Source organism: Dama dama, chromosome 27 (genome assembly GCF_033118175.1).
Source record: "Dama dama isolate Ldn47 chromosome 27, ASM3311817v1, whole genome shotgun sequence".
Taxonomy (NCBI): domain Eukaryota; kingdom Metazoa; phylum Chordata; class Mammalia; order Artiodactyla; family Cervidae; genus Dama; species Dama dama.
In genome coordinates this window covers 6,543,424-6,564,208 of record NC_083707.1, presented here as the reverse complement: position 1 = coordinate 6,564,208, position 20,785 = coordinate 6,543,424, and the positions used below count along the sequence as shown (strand labels likewise).

At 44.8% G+C, this 20,785-nt stretch overlaps 1 protein-coding gene across 4 annotated transcripts in view; it reads right to left on the bottom strand.

The window, feature by feature from the left end:
* Positions 1–10,140, bottom strand: part of LOC133047749 (cytochrome b5) — a 34,400-nt gene extending 24,260 nt beyond the window's left edge. For all 4 annotated transcript variants that reach the window (XR_009690834.1, XM_061131223.1, XM_061131222.1 and 1 more), the window contains exon 1: positions 9,887–10,140. Coding sequence is in view for 3 of the 4 variants with exons in the window: in XM_061131223.1 (XP_060987206.1) it covers positions 9,887–10,015 (129 nt within the window). In the remaining variant the exon portion in view is untranslated. The remainder of the gene's footprint in view (positions 1–9,886) is intronic.
* Between the last annotated feature and the right edge of the window lie 10,645 nt (positions 10,141–20,785).

Genomic DNA, 20,785 nt, shown 5'->3' with positions numbered 1-20,785 from the left:
TTGAAAAGCTCCTAATGCTGGGAGGGATTGAGGGCAGGAGGAGAAGGGGACGACAGAGGATGAGATGGTTGGATGGCATCACTGACTCAATGGACATGAGCTTGAGTAAACTCTGGGAGCTGGTGATGGACAGGGAGGCCTGGTGTGCTGCAGTTCATGGGGTCGCAAAGAGTTGGACACGACTGAACGACTGAGCTAAACGGAACTGATTTCTGATTTCTCTCCTCTGCTCCACGGATCTATGTACATTCTCTCGGGCCAGCACCACACTTTCTTGATTATTGCAGCTATATCCAAAGTCTTAAACTGAGTGGTGTCATTAGCCTCTGAAGATGTTTAAACAGGAAAGTAACATGATCTGACATCTTTAAATAGTACTTGACTATAAGACAGTAAAAGTCAGAGGCGAAGGCCACCAAGCAGGAGGTGATGGTGCTCAGAGCAGGGAGGCCGCGTAGAGAAGACAGACCAGTCAGATTCTGGCTTAATTATAAAAGCTGAGCCCAGAGAATGTTCTGGGGGACACAGTGTGGGTGTGAGAGAGAGAGAAGGTCAGACAGGATGCCAGGGTTTCTGCCCTGAGCAAACAGATGGGCCTGTCCTCGCTGAGACAGGGAAGGTGCCCGTGGAGCATACCGTGAGAGGGAGGGTCGGCCCAGTCCAACACGCTGGGTCTGAGAAGCGTGCCAGAGATCTGCATGGAGACGTGAAGTGGGTTTCAGATGCAAGAATCCAGAATGTAGGAGGGAGGGAGGTCTCTGTAAGCTGGAGGTAGAAATCCAGGAGCTGTCAGCACAGCTGAAGTCATGACCCCTGCTGAGTCAGCCGAGGCAAAGTGGGAAACAGAGCCCGGAACTCTCCGACACTGCAGGAGAGGCAGGAAATCCCCGTGCCGGGAAGAGACCCTGGGCCGCGAGCTGAAGTGCGTGATGAAAGAAGGACACCCAGGCAGAGGGAAGCCGCACCAAGTCTTTGGGCAGAAACAAGCCCCGCGTGTGAGGGACACGGAAAGGCATGGGGCGAGGTGGTGGTGAAGCAACAGCTGAGGTTCCGGCACCAGGACAGGGCAGCACTTTATTCCAGACACACAGGGAACAGAAACGACAGTCTGTTTCCAGAAAATGCAGCTCTTTATGTCCTTCCAGAAATTACATCCTTTCGTATAATAACAGCTTAATAATGACCTGAACTGAAAACTCATAAAGCAACAGCCAATGTGATGAAAGTGAAAGTGTTAGTCACTCAGTCGTGTCTGAATCTTTGCGACCCCATGGACTGTAGCCCGCCAGGCTCCTCTGTCCATGGGATTCTCCAGGCAAGAATACTGGACTGGGCGGCCATTCCCTTCTCCGGGGGATCTTCCTGACCCAGGGATTGAACCTGGGTCTCCCGCACTGCAGGCGGATTCTTTACCGTCTGAGTCACCAGGGTTGCAGGACACGTGCTCTGAAGGGAAGACAGTCTGAGAACTATTGTCACAAGAAAGGAGGATGAAGACAGGAAACGGCGTGAAGGAGGGAGGGAGAGGCCTGCCCAAGGCCCCCCGGAGCCACATGTGAGTTGCTGGGGGCGGGGGTGGATGCTGGCAGTCAAGGAAACACGGCTCCACCCACAGTGCAGAGGACAGGACTGAAATCAGCAAGGGGGTGGGGAGGGGCGGGCAGGGGTCGACTGAACCCACAGAAGGGCTTTATCAGAGCACAAGCCGCATCCAATTTCCATGCAGGACAAGCTCTTCCAGGCCAGTTATTTAAGACGGCCTCCAGAGAACAACAATAAGCGTCTGCACCCGCGCCCAACAACCTCCTTCCTGACTGAAATAATACGGATTCTTAACATCATCCTGAAGAACAAATCCTAACACAAGGAGTCATCCTTGAAGACTCCCCCAGAATCTACTCGAAAACTCCCCTGAGGAAACGGGCGATGGCTGGTTTCGCCACCTTCTAGAAGGCGACACAGTAAAATGACAGCAAGGGGTGGAGAGAAAAGCACATTTTTGCCTTTTGACTTACAAAGGTTTTCTTCTCATTCTTTCACCACTTTCCTTCGCTTTCTCCCTGGTTCCTACGGAGAACCCCAGGATGGCAGTTGCTGGGGAGGAAATCCCAAAGCAAGTAACAGCGACTGTGGACCAACAGGATGACTGTTTTCTTTTAAAGCTGTACTAGTTCCCTTAGTTATCACACCCTAATCACAGAATTAGCAAAATCACTGTAGTCACAGTTCCAGATTTAAACCCTGGCTTATCATCACTAACGGAATGTCTTGAGCAGGTTACTGAACGTTCCAAGCCACCTTTTTTATCCTTTAAAAAGGTGAATACCATGACCACCGCCACCACCAACCTGCTTTAAAAAGGTGAATACCACTACCACCACCAACAACAACCTGCAAGGATGGTTTCGAGGAGTAAAAGCATCAGTGTGAAGGAGGGGTGTACACACAAAGGGCATGTAGAGTTCCATCAGGCACACGCTGAGGGTCAGCCAACGTTCGGGAAGTGTCCATTCTGTCACTGTCAACCCACTGAGGACTCCCACCAGGGGAAGGCGTGTGCCCAGCATGCCTTAACACTTTCTGAAAGCAGGCTGGATCTGTTTGGTGTCCTGGCCAGTTTGTTACAGAGCTGCATGAAGCTCAGGGAACAGCCTGCCCACGGTTAGCAAGAGCAGGCAGACACTGGCAGGCCAGGGCCTTCAGCACAGAAGGGCCAGCGGCTGCCGCCCTGCACACCGGCCCAGGGCCGCCTGACACCTTAGGCGGTCAGGCCACCCACGCCCTGAACCAGGCAGCTTCCAGGTCTTCCCCGCATCAGCACAGGCCACCTGCTCCCTGCCCACCTCTCCAACTCACCCTCCTGCGTTCACGACGCAGTGCAAGACACAAGCAGCCCGCCAATAAACACAGGGAAGCAAATGTTCCCAAGAAAACCGACTTTAGAACTGTGGCTTTGAGCCGCTACATCTTAAATCCTGAGCTAGTCTGCTGTTACCTCAGGCCAACACTTTGCTCTAGTACCCTGGCCACCTGCTGTGAAGAGCTGACTCACTGGAAAAGCCCCTGATGCTGGGAAAGATTGAAGGCAGGAGGAGAAGCGGGCGACAGAGGATGAGATGGTTGGATGGCATCACCAACTCGATGGACATGAGTTTGAGCAGGCTCCGGGAGATGGTGATGGACAGGGAAGATTGGCGTGCTGCAGTCCATGGCGTCCCTAAGAGTTGGACACGACTGAGTGACTGAACAACATACTTCTAGTGAATTTGTATTTTGAACCATTCCTATTTACTGGCTAACACTGCAATTTCTGTGTATGTGCTGCTGAAGTGAGCACATCATTGTAAATTCTGAGATGTGTTCCTACAAAGAAAATATTGGTCCTACCGCAGGACAAAAAGTAATTATGGCACTTATTTCATAAGAAAACCCTAAGTGAAATATTAACATACTTTTCCAAGCATTTTCACACACATTCTTCTTCCAGTATTCACAAATCTGAAGTACAGGCAGGTACAGGATATTCTCCACAGAGGAATGAAGAAAATGATTTAAAGTATTTACCTGCCTTGCCTGAGGTCACCTAAAAAATAATACTAGAACTAGATCTGGCTTTCTTCACCCGCAACCCCCCGCAATACCTTCCCATGAATGTCTAATGCGACAGGGGCTGTTCTGACTCCATGATATCAACTGGTACTTACTGGCTGTCTTCTGTGGCTTTGGAGGATTTTTAACAGACATCTGCACTGAGTAGAAATGAGCATTATCTATTCTTTGACTTATCTAAACTGGCTGGCATAAGCTGTTCTCCCTTAATCATAACTTCTATCCACCTTAAAAAACAAACACCAGAAGTCAACAATGTCAAGTGTTTGATTTTTTTTTTACTGTTACCAAACAAAGTAGCCTCACAAGCACTCTTGGGCCTTCTTCTCAAAAGCACCAGAAAGTTCCACAGACATAAGCAGAAACTATACAGGAGGCCCTGCCCTCAGGCTCACAACGCCATGTGAGCTGAGGCTCTGATGCCCGTTTACCAAGAAGCCTACACTAGCTTTACCACCAGGGCCCCCTTTATATTTTCCTCCTACGGATTTCCCATTTTCTGAGTTCTATTTACTAAACTACATATGTTGAATAATAATAACCTTTCTGTTTCATACTCAAAGACATATTTGCAACTGTAGCTTTTTAATAGTATAAGATTCAGAGCATTATCCAACTTCCTCGAAAAAAGGCAAAGGCACTTTGGATTTTAGTACTAAATATGACAGTCCTACCAAGGGTAAAGATGTAGGGTCTTTGTGTCTTTCAAAATTAAAGACACTGAGTTGTAGGCACCCGCACCCACACTCTGTTCCTGGACCCCCAGGCTTGGAACCATTTGTCTCTGCAAAGTGGGTAGCTGTATTGAAGGAAAACCACAGAAAGTAAGTCCCTAAAACAAAACCTGCTATAGAGAGCACTGCCTAAGACTCCAAAAGCAGAAGTGAGTCAGGGGCCGACAGCTCCATGAGGCAGAAAGCTGTGAAGGAACATCTAAGGTGCAGAAACAGAGCACCAGATCCCCAAGCCCACCAGAATATATACATTTCCATTTTGATCATATAAAGGAAGGGGAGCAACTTGACACTAAGTATTATGCTTCTTAATATTTTTCAAGATGTCTGTTTCACAAATGAAACATGTAATGACTTGAACTGAAAGCAATATTACTGCCATCTATTAATTCATACTTTCTTCTCCTATTCCACAGTACTGGTAAGACCTGGATAAATGCTATTGCCTCAGTTGCAGAAAGGGAAAAGCAAATCATTTCTGTTCCCGGCCCCAAAGTTCTAGAATCATTAACCTCACTAACAACACAGTCAGAAATGACAAGACTCAACTTCACAAATATGATTTCATAGACTAGAAATCAGAATTGAAAAAACACAAACCACCTTTTTCAAAATACGTAGGCAACGAGGCTCATAATGTGGTAGCCAGTGTCAGATAGTAACCAAACACTTGCTGCTATTCAGATTGCCAGCAAATGCAAACCAGTCTTCCCTCTCAGGTGTCTCCTCTTCTCTGGAAAACAAAACAGCTTTATAAGACTATTATTCCAGGAGATGGAGCTCAATGCACAACTCAGAAGCGTCACTGGTATTCTCGACCAGAGGATATAATTTTCATAACACTCTCTTGCTTCAATTCAACATCACGTGCCAAGCTTACCCCTTCACCTACAATCTCATATTCGCACTCGGCTACATACAACGTTGCAGAAGCTGCGCCCATCCGTGACCTGCGCAGGTACAGAGGTTTCCACTTACTGTGCGGACCACACGCTTGCCGGTGTGCTGTTTGTTTAGCCAGCATTATTTTGTTTAATTCTTATCTCAACCCTTTGAAGTTGGTACCATTGTCATCCTGCTATTTTACGTTAAATAAGGCACATGAGGGGCAGAGAGCACAGGCATAGACTAGGACTCCCTTCCACACATCGCAATACACACTTTGTCAACTTGAATGCACACGTGCATATAAAGCTATGATATATAAGGAAATCTAGGCCATAAAGACTGAAAGTACACTTTAGAGGTAGGAAGGCAAAAAACAAAAAACAAACTTCTTTCATATTTGGGTAAATTAGGGAAAGCAAAATATTCTCTGATGGAGCTAAGTGGTAAAGAATCCACCTGCCAGCGCAGGAGATGCAAGAAATGCAGTTTTAATCCCTGGATCAGGAAGATCCCCTGGAGGAGGAAATGGCAACCCACTCCAGTATTCTTGCCTGGACAATTCCACGGACAGAGGAGCCTGGCAGGCTACAGTCCATGGGGTTACAAAAGAGTGGGACTGAGAGACTTAGCAACTGAACACACACACACACACACAGAATATTCTCTAGTTAGCATGCGAAAGTTTAATGAATTTCTGGAGTTTAAATGATGAAAGAAAGGAAGCAGTGCAAGCAGGGAGAAACAGATCTTCCGGGCTCTTTGTTTCAGAAGAAGGGATGGAATTAAACAGCACTGGAATAATAGAGTGATGGAATAGGAGGAGTCTAGGAAAAAGTGAAATACCAGCAGAGCCCCCTGCAGGTCTCTGAATGAGATGTGTGTTTAAGATGCAGGAAGTCACGGGGAATCTAGGATGGCTGGGCTAGGGGGCAAGAAGCCACAGACTATGACACGGCATTAATCAGAGATGGTCCCAGAAAGGGAAACCAGTGATAACAGCAAATAGAACAGCTGGCCCCTCCGAAGTGAAATCAGATGTTCTGGGAAGGTCGGCACTGCCGATGACCAGCTAGAGACCTGGCTGGTGAGCCTCTCTCCTCGCTGCATGCCTTCACCCCCCTGAGAGGCCCCACTGCACAGCCACTGTCCTGGTTCTTAGCCGAACCCAGACCAGCTCTGGGAGCCCATCTGTTACTACTGACATTAGGTCCTACTCAGCAGAGCCCAAGCCTGACGCCTCACACAGCCGCTCTGGGTCCACGCCCCATCACTGGACTGACTCTGGCTGGTAGAGCGCAGCTTTCTGTGCTTAAATCCCTGCCCACTGCATTGTTTACTGTGTTACCCCTGCTTCCTCAAACGGAAGCTTTGGAGAATAGAAATGGTATCTCTTTCCTCTCAAGTTCCACAGTCTCCATGATAAGAACTCAGCAGATTCTGGACCACTGATCAAAAGGAACGGTGTTAGTACCAGAGGGTAGTGGTGTTCCAAACTCAAGTCAAGTGTTTTTTTTTAATTTTTTTTAATCTTTTTTTTAATTGGCGGATAACTGCTTTTTGACGTTGTGTTGGTTTCTGCCATACAGTACCGTGAATTAGTCATAGGTACACCTATGTCCCCGCCCTCTTGAACCTCCCTCCCACCTCCCACCTCATCCTCTAGGTTATCACAGAGCACAGGATTTGAGCTCCCTGTGTCAAAGAGCAAACTCCCACTGGCTATCTGTTTTACATATGGTGATGTGCATGTTTCAAAGCGGCTCTCCCAACCTGTCCCACTCTCTCCCTTTCCCGAGTGTCCACAAGTCTGCTGTCTGTCTGTGTCTCCGTTCCTTCCCTGAAAATAGGTTCATCAATACCATTTTTCAAGATTCCATATATACATATATATATGCATTAATATACAATGTTTGTTTTTCTCTCTGACTTACTTTGCTCTATATAACAGGCCCTAGGTTCATCTACCTCACTACCTCACTAGAACTGACTCAAATGCGTTACAGGTAGATAATATGCTCTGAAGGAGCACTTTGTTAGTCGCTCAGTCGTGCCCAACTCTTTGTGACCCCATAGACTGCAGCCCACTAGGCTCCTCTGTCCATGAGATTTTCCAGGCAAGGATACTGGAGTGGATTGCCACTTCCTTCTCCAGGGGATCTTCCCAACCCAGGGATTGAACCAGGGCATCCTGCAGTGCAGGCAGATTCTTTGCCAACTGAGCTACAAGGGAAGCCCAGAGAAAAGTTTGGTATACAGGAACCATTATAAATTTGTTTCTATTTATCTTACTACAAACAGTAGTTTTGAGTTACCTAGCTACAAGTATTAGTTATCAAATATTAGTGATAAATGCAATTCATCACATTTTTTCTTGAGAGACATTCTCCCCAAGCTCCTTTTAAACAGAGTCTTGAAAACTAAGTGAGAAATAAACAGAATTTGCTGGCAGCTAATTGACCCACTGATCAGTTGGTTTGCATTTCTTCCGGTTTTGTTTAGAAACTTTGTGCAATTCTTTTTCTGCCTCATAAGAATGAAATATTAAAGTAATACATGTTACATGTATTACATGTTATAGTACAGTTTAATAATCTCTTATCTTCTGAGAAATGTATCCATTAAAAAAGTCATGCAAGATATACTTTAGGGCAGTGATTCTCGACTAGGAGTGACTTTGTTCTCCCCAAGGGGGACATTTGACAAGAGTTGGAGACATGTTTGCTTGTCTTGGGGTGGGGGTGAGGGGGTGGGGATGATACTGACGGCTGGTGAGCGAGGCAGCAAGGAACACGACAGACCCTACAAAAGAGAAAAAGTGGCAAGTGCTTCATTAAATAAAACATCCTGGGGGCTCAGACGGTAAAGCATCTGCCTGCACTGCGGGAGACCTGGGTTCGATCCCTGTGTCGGGAAGATTCCCTGGAGAAGGAAATGGAAACCCACTCCAGTACTCTTGCCTGGACGGAGGCGCCTGGCCGGCTACAGTCCATGGGGTCGCAAAGAGTCGGAGATGACTGAGCGACTTCACTTTCACTTTTTCATACTATTCTTTTTTATAGACACCAATAAAGTAAGTACACACTGGATTTTAAAATCCCACAATTATACACACCCTGGGAATGCGGAAGGAACAGTTGTAAGTAGACATCTGGTATCAATTAGGCCTGATGTTATGATGCAAGATTGTTCAAGAAAGTCTATAGCAAATAAGCTCTGTCGCTCAGCAGAAGGGATAGGACAGATTTGACCCTATGCTATAAACCACTCTTAACCACATCAAGACACTATTTTATCTTCTGGTACATCACCTGGTGACAATTTAACAGTAAAATATGTTGCTAATAAACAACTTCAAACTTTAAAAAAATTAAACATTCTCTGCAAAACAAATGTCTTCTGATACAAATTGTGATCCAGCTCAGACCAGGCCTCTATCTTCATTTTTCTCACAAGCTATGTAAAGAATTCCCATCACTAAACATTCCTGTTTATTGTCTGGGGGAATGAAGGAGAGTGTTACATGTTGACAGAAAACAACAAAATTCTGTAATGCAATTATCCTTCAATTAAAAAATATATTTGGGGAGGGGAATGTATGTATACACACAGCTGATTCACTTGGTTGTATAGCGGAGACTAACACAACATTGTAAAGCAATTATACTCCAATAAAAAATTGTTTAAAAAAAAATTTATGACTGAACCCCCCCACACACACACACAGTGACAAAACAGCCAGAGGCAGCAAACAAAAACCCCTTAGAAATTATTGCAAAAAACTATAATCAATGCAAAGAATCAAGGCAAAGGATTGCTTTCCTCTAAGTTACCCAGCTATTTTACAATTCTCAAAGCTGCCTAAGGGTGAAGTCGCACTGGTTCTTTTCACTCATCTGTCCCTCCCTCCTTCCTCAGCCACTCGCCCCCCAACCCCCAACCCCCACCCCAGCCGCTCGCTGGAGTCCAGTACTGCGCCTTTCTGAAGTCAGCACTGGATAGCTTAAATGTCACTGGGCGCCTTCTAGGTGAACAGCGGGTGACCAGGCGTGGATGGTGGAGTGGCGCCGGCTCCAATTAGGAATACACTCCAGGAATAAGTGGCACGACCCTGGTCCTAGATGAAGACCTGGCCTATGCAAACTCAAGATAAACAGGACCTTCAAAATTCCTCCCGTGGTTGCGCCCTCAACCTCACGTGAGACTTTGCTCCCCACTAAGTGCGAAGTGGGCATCTCCCACCTGCCCGCGCACGGTCCTGGGAAGCGGCTCCCGCCCTACAAGGGCGCTCCGCGGGCTGCGAAACTGGCTCACCTGGACGCAGCACCTATGCACCTCCGGTCGCCCCCAGGTGTTCACACCCGGAGGTGCAGCCTCCGGGGACAAACACGCGGGCGCGCAGACTCAGGGGTACAAACTCGGAGTCCGCTCCCAGTTGTGCACTCAGGGAGCGCGCACACAGAGGGAGGCAGAGACACAGGCGTGTGCATGAGGGGAGAGCTCCCAGGTGTGCAGAGCCCGGTGCTCCCGCGCGGGTGACCACACTCAGGTGTGCACGCGGAGTCGTGCGCAGATCAATCCCGCCCCCCAACAGCCGAGGCAAGTCTCGGCAGGGAGCCCCCCAAGCCCCGGTCGGCATCCTGCCTCCATCAACTCACCTCCTCCAAAAATTTGGTCAAATCGTACACTTTGTAGTGTATGATCAGCCAGGTGCTCTTGCTGTGGTTGTGCTTCTGGATTTCTTCCAGGGTGTAGTACTTAACGGCTTTGCTGGACTCCTCGGCCATTTCTTAACGCAGAGAGCCTAAGGCCCTAAAGGCAGCAGGAGAGCGGGACGGAGAAGAGCGGCAGTCTTTGCGAACTCGCCCTGGGACATGCCCCGCTGCCGGGCTCGGCTCCCAGGCAGGGCTGCCAGCACGGAGGAGGGGAGGGGCCGAAGCATGGCCTCCGATGATTGGTCATAATTCCTGTCGCTCAAGGGCCCCGCCCCCGACCGACACTCTCCACCAACCAGGCGGGCCCCGCCCAGTGAGCGGGTGTTGATTGGCTGCAGAAGATGCCCTTCACAATCACAGCTTAGGAGAGCTCGGGGGGCGGGGTTTCCCCGTCTCTGCGCCGAAGGCGGTGGCGCCGGGGTCAGTGTCCGGGATTGCGTGGACCTGGCTGGGTGACCCGCGCAGAGTCCACCTTGTGCAGGGCAGCGACCCCACATCAAAATCGCCGCGGTTTCCCAATCCGGTCAGACCTGGGCGTTCGTTAATTTGTAACAGAGTCCTTCCGCAGCGAGTGTAGGCGTGGACTGCGAGGCTGAGAGATGCAGAGCAACCTGGTGGACGTGGACACACGCAGTTCCCCGCTTCGCCTCGGCCAGACGAGTGTGCTGCCCGGAGCAGGGCTCTGTGACTGCTTGACCCATCCCCTCCCACCCCAGAACTGCCCCATTCTCTCAGGAGAAAAAAAGATAAAGAACAACCCGGGAACTGTTCCGTAAAAGCAAAAGCGGCCTCAGGTGTAGGTTCTGAGGACGCCGGTCGCTCTGAAGTGATTCTCTCCTGACGCCTGAGTAGGCGAGTACTTCTGTGAGTGTCTTCTGTCTTTTCCCACTGCTATATTGTTTAAGGTAAATTCTAAATGATTGATAGCTCTTGGAATAGAGCCTGGAGCAGTACCTCCCCAGCTGAGCATCCATAGGAAGATTTATAAATGTTCCATTTTAAAAAGGCGGGGGAGAGAATTCCCTCACGTTAAAAAAAAAAAAAAAGTAGTCTGATTTTTGTTAAGGTCTTTTTCAGCAACCGTATTTACTTCCAAAAAGAAGGACACGGTGCATTACACGTGTAGGTCATCCCCCAGGAAACCGGAACCGGCACAGCTCTTTCCACTCGCTGCTGCTGCTGGTTTCCTGCCCCCTTTCTTGCCTCCTCCGTAGGAGTGCAAGGCCAAGAAGACAAGTCCCCAAACATTCCAAATGCTCTTTATCCATTTCACATGATGCAATGGGGCAGGTTTTCAAATACTGCACCAGCCTTGCGTCTCTGGAATAAGCCCTACCTGCTTATGATATGTAATTCTTTTCTTTTTTTCAATGTGCTTTTCAAAAAAATTACAAAGGAGGCAAAAATATACAATGGAGAAAAGACAATCTGTTTATAACAAGTGGTGCTGGGAAAACTGGTCAACCACCTGTAAAAGAATGAAACTAGAATACTTCCTAACACCATACACAAAAATAAACTCAAAATAGATTAAAGATCTAAATGTAAGACGAGAAACTATGAAATTGTTAGAGGAAAACATAGGCAGAACACTCTCTGACATAGATCACAGCAAGATCCTCTATGATCTACCTCCCAGAATAATGGAAATAAAAACAATAAATAAATGGGACCTAATTAAACTTAAAAGCTTTTGCACAACAAAGGAAACTACAAGCAAGGTGAAAAGGCAGCCTTCAGAATGGGAGAAAATAGCAAACAAAGCAGCTGACAAAGAATCTCCAAAATATACAAGCAACTCATGCAGCTCAATACCGGAAAAATAAAAGACCCAATCAAAAAATAGGCCAAAGAACTAAACAGACATTTCTCCAAAGAAGACATACAGATGGCTAACAAACACATGAAAAGATGCTCAACATCACTCATTATCAGAGAAATGCAAATCAAAACCACAATGAGGTACCATCTCACGTCTGTCAGAATGACTGCCATCAAAGAGTCTACAAACAATAAATGCTGGAGAGGGTGTGGAGAAAAGGGAACACTCTTACATTGTTGGTGGGAATGCAAACTAGTACAGCCACTATGGAGAACAGTGCGGAGATTCCTTTAAAAAAAAACAGAAATAGAACTGCCATATGACCCAGCAATACCACTGCTGGGCATACACACTGAGGAAACCAGAATTGAAAGAGACATATGTACCCCAATGTCAACTGCAGCACTTTACAATAGCTAGGACACAGACACAACCTAGATGTCCATTGGCAGACAAATGGATAAGGAAGTTGTGGTACATATACATAATGGAATATTACTCATCTATAAAAATGCATTTGAGTCAGTTCTAATGAGGTGAATGAAACTGGAGCCTTATTATACAGAGTAAAGTAAGTCAGAAAGAGAAACAGCAATACAATATATTAATGCATATATATGGAATTTAGAAAGTAACAATGACCCTATATGCAAGATAGCAAAAGAGACACAGATGTAAAGAACAGACTTTTGGACTATGTGGGAGAAGGCAAAGGTGGGATGATAAGAGAGAATGGTATTGAAACATGTATATTACCATATGTAAAATAGATGACCAGTACAAATTTGATGCATGGTGCAGGGCACCCAAATCCAGTGCTCTGGGACAACCCAGATGGATGGGGTGGGGAGGGGTGTGGAGGGGGTTTCAGGATGGTGGGACACATGTACACCCATGGTTGATTCATGTCGATGTATGTCAAAAACCACCATATATTGTAAAGTAATTAGCCTCTAATTAAAATAAATAATTTAAAATAATAAATTTTAAAAAGTATAGTTAATTTACAAGGTTGTTGGTTTACTGATTTGTTTCTAAGAGCTTGATTCTGGCCTCTGATTTTCTCCAGTGTTTTTCTTTTATCTTTTTTTGGTTGCTGATTTCTGCTCCTTATTGAGTCTTTCCTTCTGCTTGCTTTGGGTCCCTTTTTTTCCCCTAGTTTCTTGAGGTGAGAGTTTAGATTATTGAATTGGGATTTTTCCTCTTTTCAAATACATGTATTTAGTGTTATAACTGTCCTAAATGCTTTAAAAACAGTAAATCAGGTTATGTATACCATTTGCCTAACAGTTCCCAGGTCTGCTGAATCTCCCCACAACTCTGGCAGAGTAGTGTGTCAGTGACAACTGCCTCTATAATCCAATGTCAAGACTGTTTCAGATTTCAGTGCCAGTTCTGAGTAACTCCAGAAGTGGTTAAAACAAAACTTTGATGCCAGTGACCTGGATCCTATTCCTGGTTTAGTAACTTATCAGATGCATGACTATGACCTAATCAGTTAACTCTCTAAGCCATTGTTTATAAAATGTTTAGCCAGGGTCTGGCACAAAGAAAGAAATCAACAGATTTTAGCAAATGCTATTACCAAACAAGACTTCCTTACTTTAAAACACAGGTATAAGGAAACATCCTACATGGCAAATGCTCCAAGGTGAAGTGTGTCACTTCAGTCGTGTCCAACTCTGGGTGACCCCATGGACCGCAACCCCCCTGGCTCCTCTGTTCATGGGATTCTGCAGGCAAGAATATTGGAGTGGGATGCCATTTCCATCTCCACCAAGGTGAAGTAAATTTAGGCAAACTTAGAAACAAATCTAAGAAATTAAAAGGAATACAGATATTTACAAACTTCCTGACGTTCCCTCCAGCAAAGAAATTTTAATAAACATTTAGAAAACCAACTCTACTCCTCAAGTTCCTCAGGTGAAATATACTGTAGAAAGCACTCACTCTTCTACTAAAAAGCAAAAATAAGGAAACATCTTTTACAGTTTTTATTCCTTTTCTAATTCCTCCTGCCACTCATGCACAAGACACACTTGAGCAGCTCTTTACTTCCCATTGACAAATCATTATATTTGCTATAACCATGGAAAGCAGATTCCCTTGACAAATGGACACTCTACAAAGATGGACTCCAATTCAAATTATCTACATGGATAATTTGCATTAAACCCGTGTCTTTTAAATATGTTAGCATAGGTTAACTGTTCCCTTCTAAAAATATCTATTTCTCTAGTATATATACCCTATGTAGTTGATTTCCAAACAATTCCCCATCTATTAGCAATAATTTCCAAAGCTTACTAAATTTTTTAAAGTTTCATTCACTTTAAAATAGACTTGAAATTGTTTTTACCCATGTATATTTATAACACACCAGAATGTCAGCTGATAATCTCTAATCAATTGAATATCAGAGGCAGAAATGAGGAGCAGAGAGCAACAGATATCATCTGATCACAAAGAATACAAATGTCGTAAGTTCACTGCTGAGGTAGGGCAACTTTCCTTAGTAACTTCAGACAAGGCAAGCTAATTATATGTAGGAAATCTTATTGTAAATACATTCTTAGGCATATTTCCTTGTATGTATTCCTACACATTTCCTTGTATTTAATATGTCCATCTTTAAGTAGGAGCAGGTAAATAAAAAGATTAAATGTTTGATTGTACATTATTGCAATATTAAATTTACTTTTAAAAATCTTTTTGTCTCCAGCACAAGTAAATAGAACAGAGTAAAATCGTATAGATAAGGAAAATACCAGATACACTATTTAACTTTGTAGAGTTCAGGGTTCTAGACAGTTCTATGAAATACAGCTGATGGTGTTATCATCATCAGGATGATAACTTGACTTCCGCCAAGTCAGAAGACTGGGAATCATACAGGTCAGTCTCCTCTTTATCCCTACTATCACTGCCCCAGATTTGCCTTTCATGATTAGCTGCCTATCTGTTTACAATAACTCCCTTACAGTTTCTTCCAGCCTCTAGTCTTGAACTTCTGAGACCCATCTTCCATCAGTAATGAACCCCAAACCAAAATCTGATCACATCATTACTTGTCTGTGTTAGTATCAGTTGCTCAGTTGTTTCTGACTTTTTGCAACCCCAAGGATTGTTGCTTGCCATGCTTTTCTGCCCATGGGATTTTTCAGGCAAGAATACTGGAGTGGGTTGCCATTCCCATCTCCAGGGGGATCTTTCCAACCTAGGGATGGAACCCAGGTCTCCTGCATTGCAGGCAGATTCTTTACCATCTGAGACTACTTGTCTAATACCTTCCAATGTCTCCCAACAACTAAAGTTCAAATTCCTTACCGAGAATTTGAAGATCATCCAAGATCATTCAATATCTGCTTCCTCTCTCTAGCTTCATCCTTTGTCATTTCCCCCTCAAGCCTCATAGCCTAGCAACAGTGAGCTATTTTTAGATCTCCCACATGTAGCATTCTTTCCTCACTTTCATATCCTTGCTCAAGCCCTGTCCTCTGCCACTTACCATAAGTTTACCTCTTACCCGTTGTTCTCCTTACCCCCTTTATCCTGGCCAAAGACTCAGGGCCCTTTTTGACTCAGCTTAGGAGTCAATTGTGGTTGAGGCATGTGCTGACCACACCCTTCCCCTCCAAGTAATGCTCTCTCTGCTCCTTTATTCTCCAGTCATGACTATCATGCACTCACAACATCACCAGTCTATGTGTCTGTCTTTCTCACTGGACCAAAATTTCCTCAAGGACAGGAATGGTTAGTCACATCTGTATCTTCAGAGCCTAGCACAGTGCCTGGCACTCAGCACATGCTCAACAAATATTTTTGAATGAATAAGGGTATAAATATGATACAGAAGAGGGCAAGTAAGTACTTGGAAAAACCATAATTATACAATAATCATACTGAGAAATATGGATTAATTTATCTGTCACTAGCAAGAACATCAGCCAAGTTTTTAATGTTTCCGTGGACATCTACTGAAACTGGGGGTAATCATCAGTTAGTTCTATTACACCTGTAACCTGCTATCACTGATCAAGTTTGCTTTGTTTTTACAAAATCTTGTGTGTCTCTAAGTGTCACATGGCCTAAATAATAAGAGATGTTTGCCCAAGTTGTTTATTAGGAACTTGGAGTCAGCTGTGTCCAGTTCAATCTCCAGCCGGTTTAGACTGGTTAAGATGGTAAAAGTGTCCACTTGGTGACCTTTAATATCAGAAGGCCAAAACCTCCACCCTAAAAACATACTAATGCCACTATTTTCTGAGCACGTGTCCCATGAAGAAGTCTGGGGCTTAGCTGCACAATGATGATTACCTCATCTTTCTTGCCTCCAATTTCCCCATGCTCCTGCCACCTCAGATTTATCCCATAACTATCCCAAGTGCCTTGCCTTTGGGGAAGTGGATATGAGATTTGTTCTCCCATCTCCTCACTTGGTGGCCTTGAGAATAAACCCTTTCTCTGCCAAACCTCACTTGGCTTGCTGCATGTCAGACAAACCTGGTTTGGTAACACTATTAAAAGTAAAACTGTTTTATTTCTTTCTAAGTCTAGGAAATTAGGGGAAAGAAGCTAAAAGTAAACAGCAGAATGTAAATAATTTAAAATGCATGAGTGGATCTAACACTAGTCCAAGGTGCTCAATGCAGCCACCTAAGCGTACAAGTAACATGGATGATGGAGAGGGCAGTAGAGTTCTCAAAAGCTGGGGGCCCAATATCAGAAACTCAGTTTCCTACCAGAATAAAATTGCCATCTAGGACCTCTAGGGCTTCCCAGGTGGCGCTGGTGGTGAAGAACCCGCCTGCCAATGCAGGAGACGTAATGAGACACGAATTTGATCCCCGGTTGGGAAGATCCCCTGGAGGAGGGCATGGCAACCCACGTCAGTATTCTTACCTGGAGAATTCCTCAGATAGAGGAGCCTGGAGGGCCCAGTTCATAGGGTTGCAAAGAGTGAGACATGACTAAAGCCACTTAGCACGCATGCACACACAGGACCTCTGAGGCTGATGCTAGAAGGAAGTAAAACGTTTGTTTCCAGGTACACAACTGCATCCCTCCGTATCCTTCTGTCCCCGATTCTCTCTCTGATTGCTGATACCACTCCCCAGCACCTCCTGTGAATACTGCGTTGTCTCCTTGACTCACGGGCATCCGTGTGGACAGAACCCTTTCTTTGCTTTTTACAGCAGGGCCAGAATATTCAAATGAACTTTACTAAAGGATAGCATAAAAATTTTCCACTATGAGAACCTGACATAGTTCATTCACCTTTAATAAACGAAGCAGTGATGCCAATTCAAAAAGTCTGTCTGATTGTCAAACCTCAAGTGATTGTAAGGTTCACACCCAGTGAGGACCCTTTTTAGGGACCCACCCTACCAAGTCCACCTCTCCCTCTGTGTGTTTGAGGGCAGTGGATTATATTCTGCCCATAAATACAATCTTAGACATCCAAATTCTTCAAATTCCAGACATGCTGAACCCAGCCCTAAAACCATCAAGGTTTTGTCATCTTAGTTCCAGTTTCCTGTCTAAACAGCTGACTCTTCCCCAGGTAATTTTTTTAGACGTGACCTTCATCTTCATGTGGTATTTGGCTACTCACAAAATATGGTCTTATCTTTGCATGTCCTGATAATTTAAACATGATCTAAACCAATACAATTATCTTAATCTTCATAAAATAGATATATACAGTCAAACTATCAGGCAGAATTCTTAGGATTCCGTCCCATCTTGAAGGCCTGTGAGTGAGATAAAGGAAAACTTAAGTAACTCATATCTGGAAAACTGAATAGGCTTGCCAACAAGCTTGTCATCAAAACGTATCCTGTGAGGAAAGTTTTTCCCTGAATGAAAATTCTTGCCATGCTAAATCACTTCAGTTGTGTCTGACTCTTTGCAACCCTGTGGACTGTGGCCCACCAGGTTCCTCTGTTCACGGGATTCTCCAGGTAAGAATATTGGAGTGGGTTACCATGCTTTCTTCCAGGGGAATATTCCCAACCCAGGGATCGAACCTGTGTCTCATGTCTCCTGCACTGTCAGGGGGAATCCTTTACCAGTAGCGCCACCTGGGAGCCTAGGTGGCCACTATTATGTATGAAACATTACATCATTATGTATAAAACATTGTATCATTACTTACGGATGTAAGTGGATGTGCATATATATTTTGAAGCCATCTCAAAAACGACAGAATGATCTCAGTTCATTTCCAAGGCAAACCATTCAATATCACAGTAATCAAAGTCTATGCACCAACCACTAATGCTGAAGAAGATGAACAGTTCTATGAAGACCTACAAGACCTTCTGGAACTAACATCAGAAAAAGGTGTCCTTTTATTCATAAGGGACTGGAATGCAAAAGTAGGAAGTCAAGATATTCCTGGAGTAACAGGCAAGTTTGGCCTTGGAGTACAGAATGAAGCAGGGCAAAGGCTAACAGAGTTCTGCCAAGTACTATAAATAAATATCAATGAACACTTCACTTGACTTGGGGACTGTGGGCTCTTCCCATATCCCATTCTTCTGCCTCCCCAAAATCATTGTTATCCTGAATTCTGTTCATCATGTCTTTGCTTAGTAAAAAAAAAAAAAAAAAAAAACAGTTTTTCCCATATGGATATATCAACAAACAATTTATTCAGCTTTCTTGGAGAATGATTGAGCTTTATAAAAATGCGATTATACTGTATGTAGTCTTTTGGAACTTTCCTCCCCATTCAAAATCATGTTTTTAAAAATTCATCCATATTGAATAGAAGGTGAACATAACAAGTGAACAAGAATGGTCTTAGCAGCATTCTTCATAATATTTCTAAACTAGAAGCAATCTAATTGTCCTTCAATCTCAGAAAGGATAAATATATACACACAATGGAATCCTATCCAGCAATGAAAATGAATAAAATACTGCTACCCTCAACAATATGGATGAATCTTATGAACATATTTACAAAAGAAGTTAGACACAGGAGAGTTTGTGTTGTATGATTCCGTTAATATAAGGCTTCAAAACAAGCAAAATTAATGTATGGTGTTAGCAGTTGGGACACTAGTTACCTTGAACAAAGTGGGTAAGTGACCAGAAGAGGGCACCAGGAGCACTTCCTAGATACAGATAATGATTTACTGTTAGATCTGGGTGGTAGGTATATAAGGATGGTCTTCTTTGAAAAACCATCCAAGTGTATACTTATGATACGTTCACATTTTAATTTTGAAAGGTTTACCCATGTTGTTGCACATAACTGTAGTTCATTATTTTTTGTTTGCCATATAATATATAATTATGTAAATATAATTCAGTTTATCTATCAATTCCCTTGTCCCTGAACATTTGGGATTTTGTTTGCTTGTTGTAGCTACTTATTTTATTCAACAAACATATGCTGCTACAAACATATTTCTTGGTGCACATATGCAAGAATCTCTTTAGGGGAAGTGTATAGAAGGAATTTCTAAGTCTAAGGGTATGTTACAGTATTCAACTTCAGAAGATTACATCATATTATTTTCAAATTTTCATTCCTGCATTCCAACAGTGTATGGGGGATCTAATCCTGAATCCTTACTATTTTGTCAATTCTATGGTATCTCATTGTGGTCTTATTTAGATTTTATAATTAACAATGTTGAGTACCTTTCCACAGGCTTATAAAGCCATCCTTCTGTCTGCAAAATACCTCTTCATGACTTTACTGCTTTTTTCTAGGACACACTGTCTTACCCTAACTGATCTGTGAGAGTTCTTTATATAGTCTGTAAACTAACCACTCGTGGATTACTTTCATGAAAATATCTTCTCTCAATTTGTGACCTGTATCTTCAATCTATTTTACTTCTGAAAAACATAATTTTTCAAAGCTTTTTATTATGGACAAGTTCAAACAAACACAACGAAAGTGGGAAGGAGGCCAGACAGCCCGTCTTTTAGTCAGCGCAGGGCTCAGCCACTGGCCCTCCCCGGAGGTCATACCCTGAGGACGCATCCTACCCCTGTTTGGGAGACGGCTACGGCCTCGCGCCGGGCCACACCAACGCCAAAGCCAGCTCTCTCTCAGAGAACCGTGGGTGCAGGATGAATGGCTCATGCCAGCAAAAGCTATGGCGGGAAAAACGGGTACACAGCGGCATGCTGGGAACGCTCAGAGCATGCTGGGAGCACGCAGAGTATGCTGGGAGCCCTCCGGGCATGCTGAGAGAGCTGGGGTACGCTGGGGTAAGTTGGGGTAAGTTGGGGGCGCTAGGGGTGGTGAGGGGAGGTCTGGGATGGCCAGGAATGCTGGACACAGTACCCCTGAGCCACGGGGAGGGCGCTGAGGAGCGAGGACACGCAGGCCAGGAGACTGAGGTGGGCTGGGCGTGACCCGGAACACGACCGCCTGACGAGCCCGAGAGGGAGGGAGGCAGCTGCGGAGGTTGCTCCAGGCCGGCCTCCCAGCCTTCCGCTGCCTCACCGCGAGGCTCGGGCGTCGCCTCCTGAGCGGGTTTGATGGCCTTGCTTTGACAGGAGGCGCCTGCTGAAGAGATAATTGTAGCTTTTGAAAGGGAAAGAAACCAAGATTCGTTCTTTCACGAAGGCCTACGGGTTCCAATATTAGGGCATCTAATTTAATCAGTAACTAACAGAATCGCCTTTTAAATAAGGCACTTACGGTAGGTAAAGACCTTGGAGTTATTTCCACCAATTCCATGCGGTGCATAAGAAAATGAGGCCCCAGGGGGGGAAACTTGTCTGTTGACCTTGGAAGCGGTGTGTAGGGCCGGTGGGAATCCGACCCCCAGTCAGGCCTCTTCCCACCAAGGCTCCATAGAGGGACGACCAGTGAAGCTCCGGCAGGGCTGGAGCTGCTTAACCAGCAGGTCACTGACTTCACAGACTGGGCGCTCACGATGACCTTGGTTCTCTTGGGGTTTTGAGTCATCAAATGGACAATTTTGTAGGTACCTGTTCCTTGCTGTAATACTTATCACCAGGGCAGAAATGTGGTCAAAATGTTATTT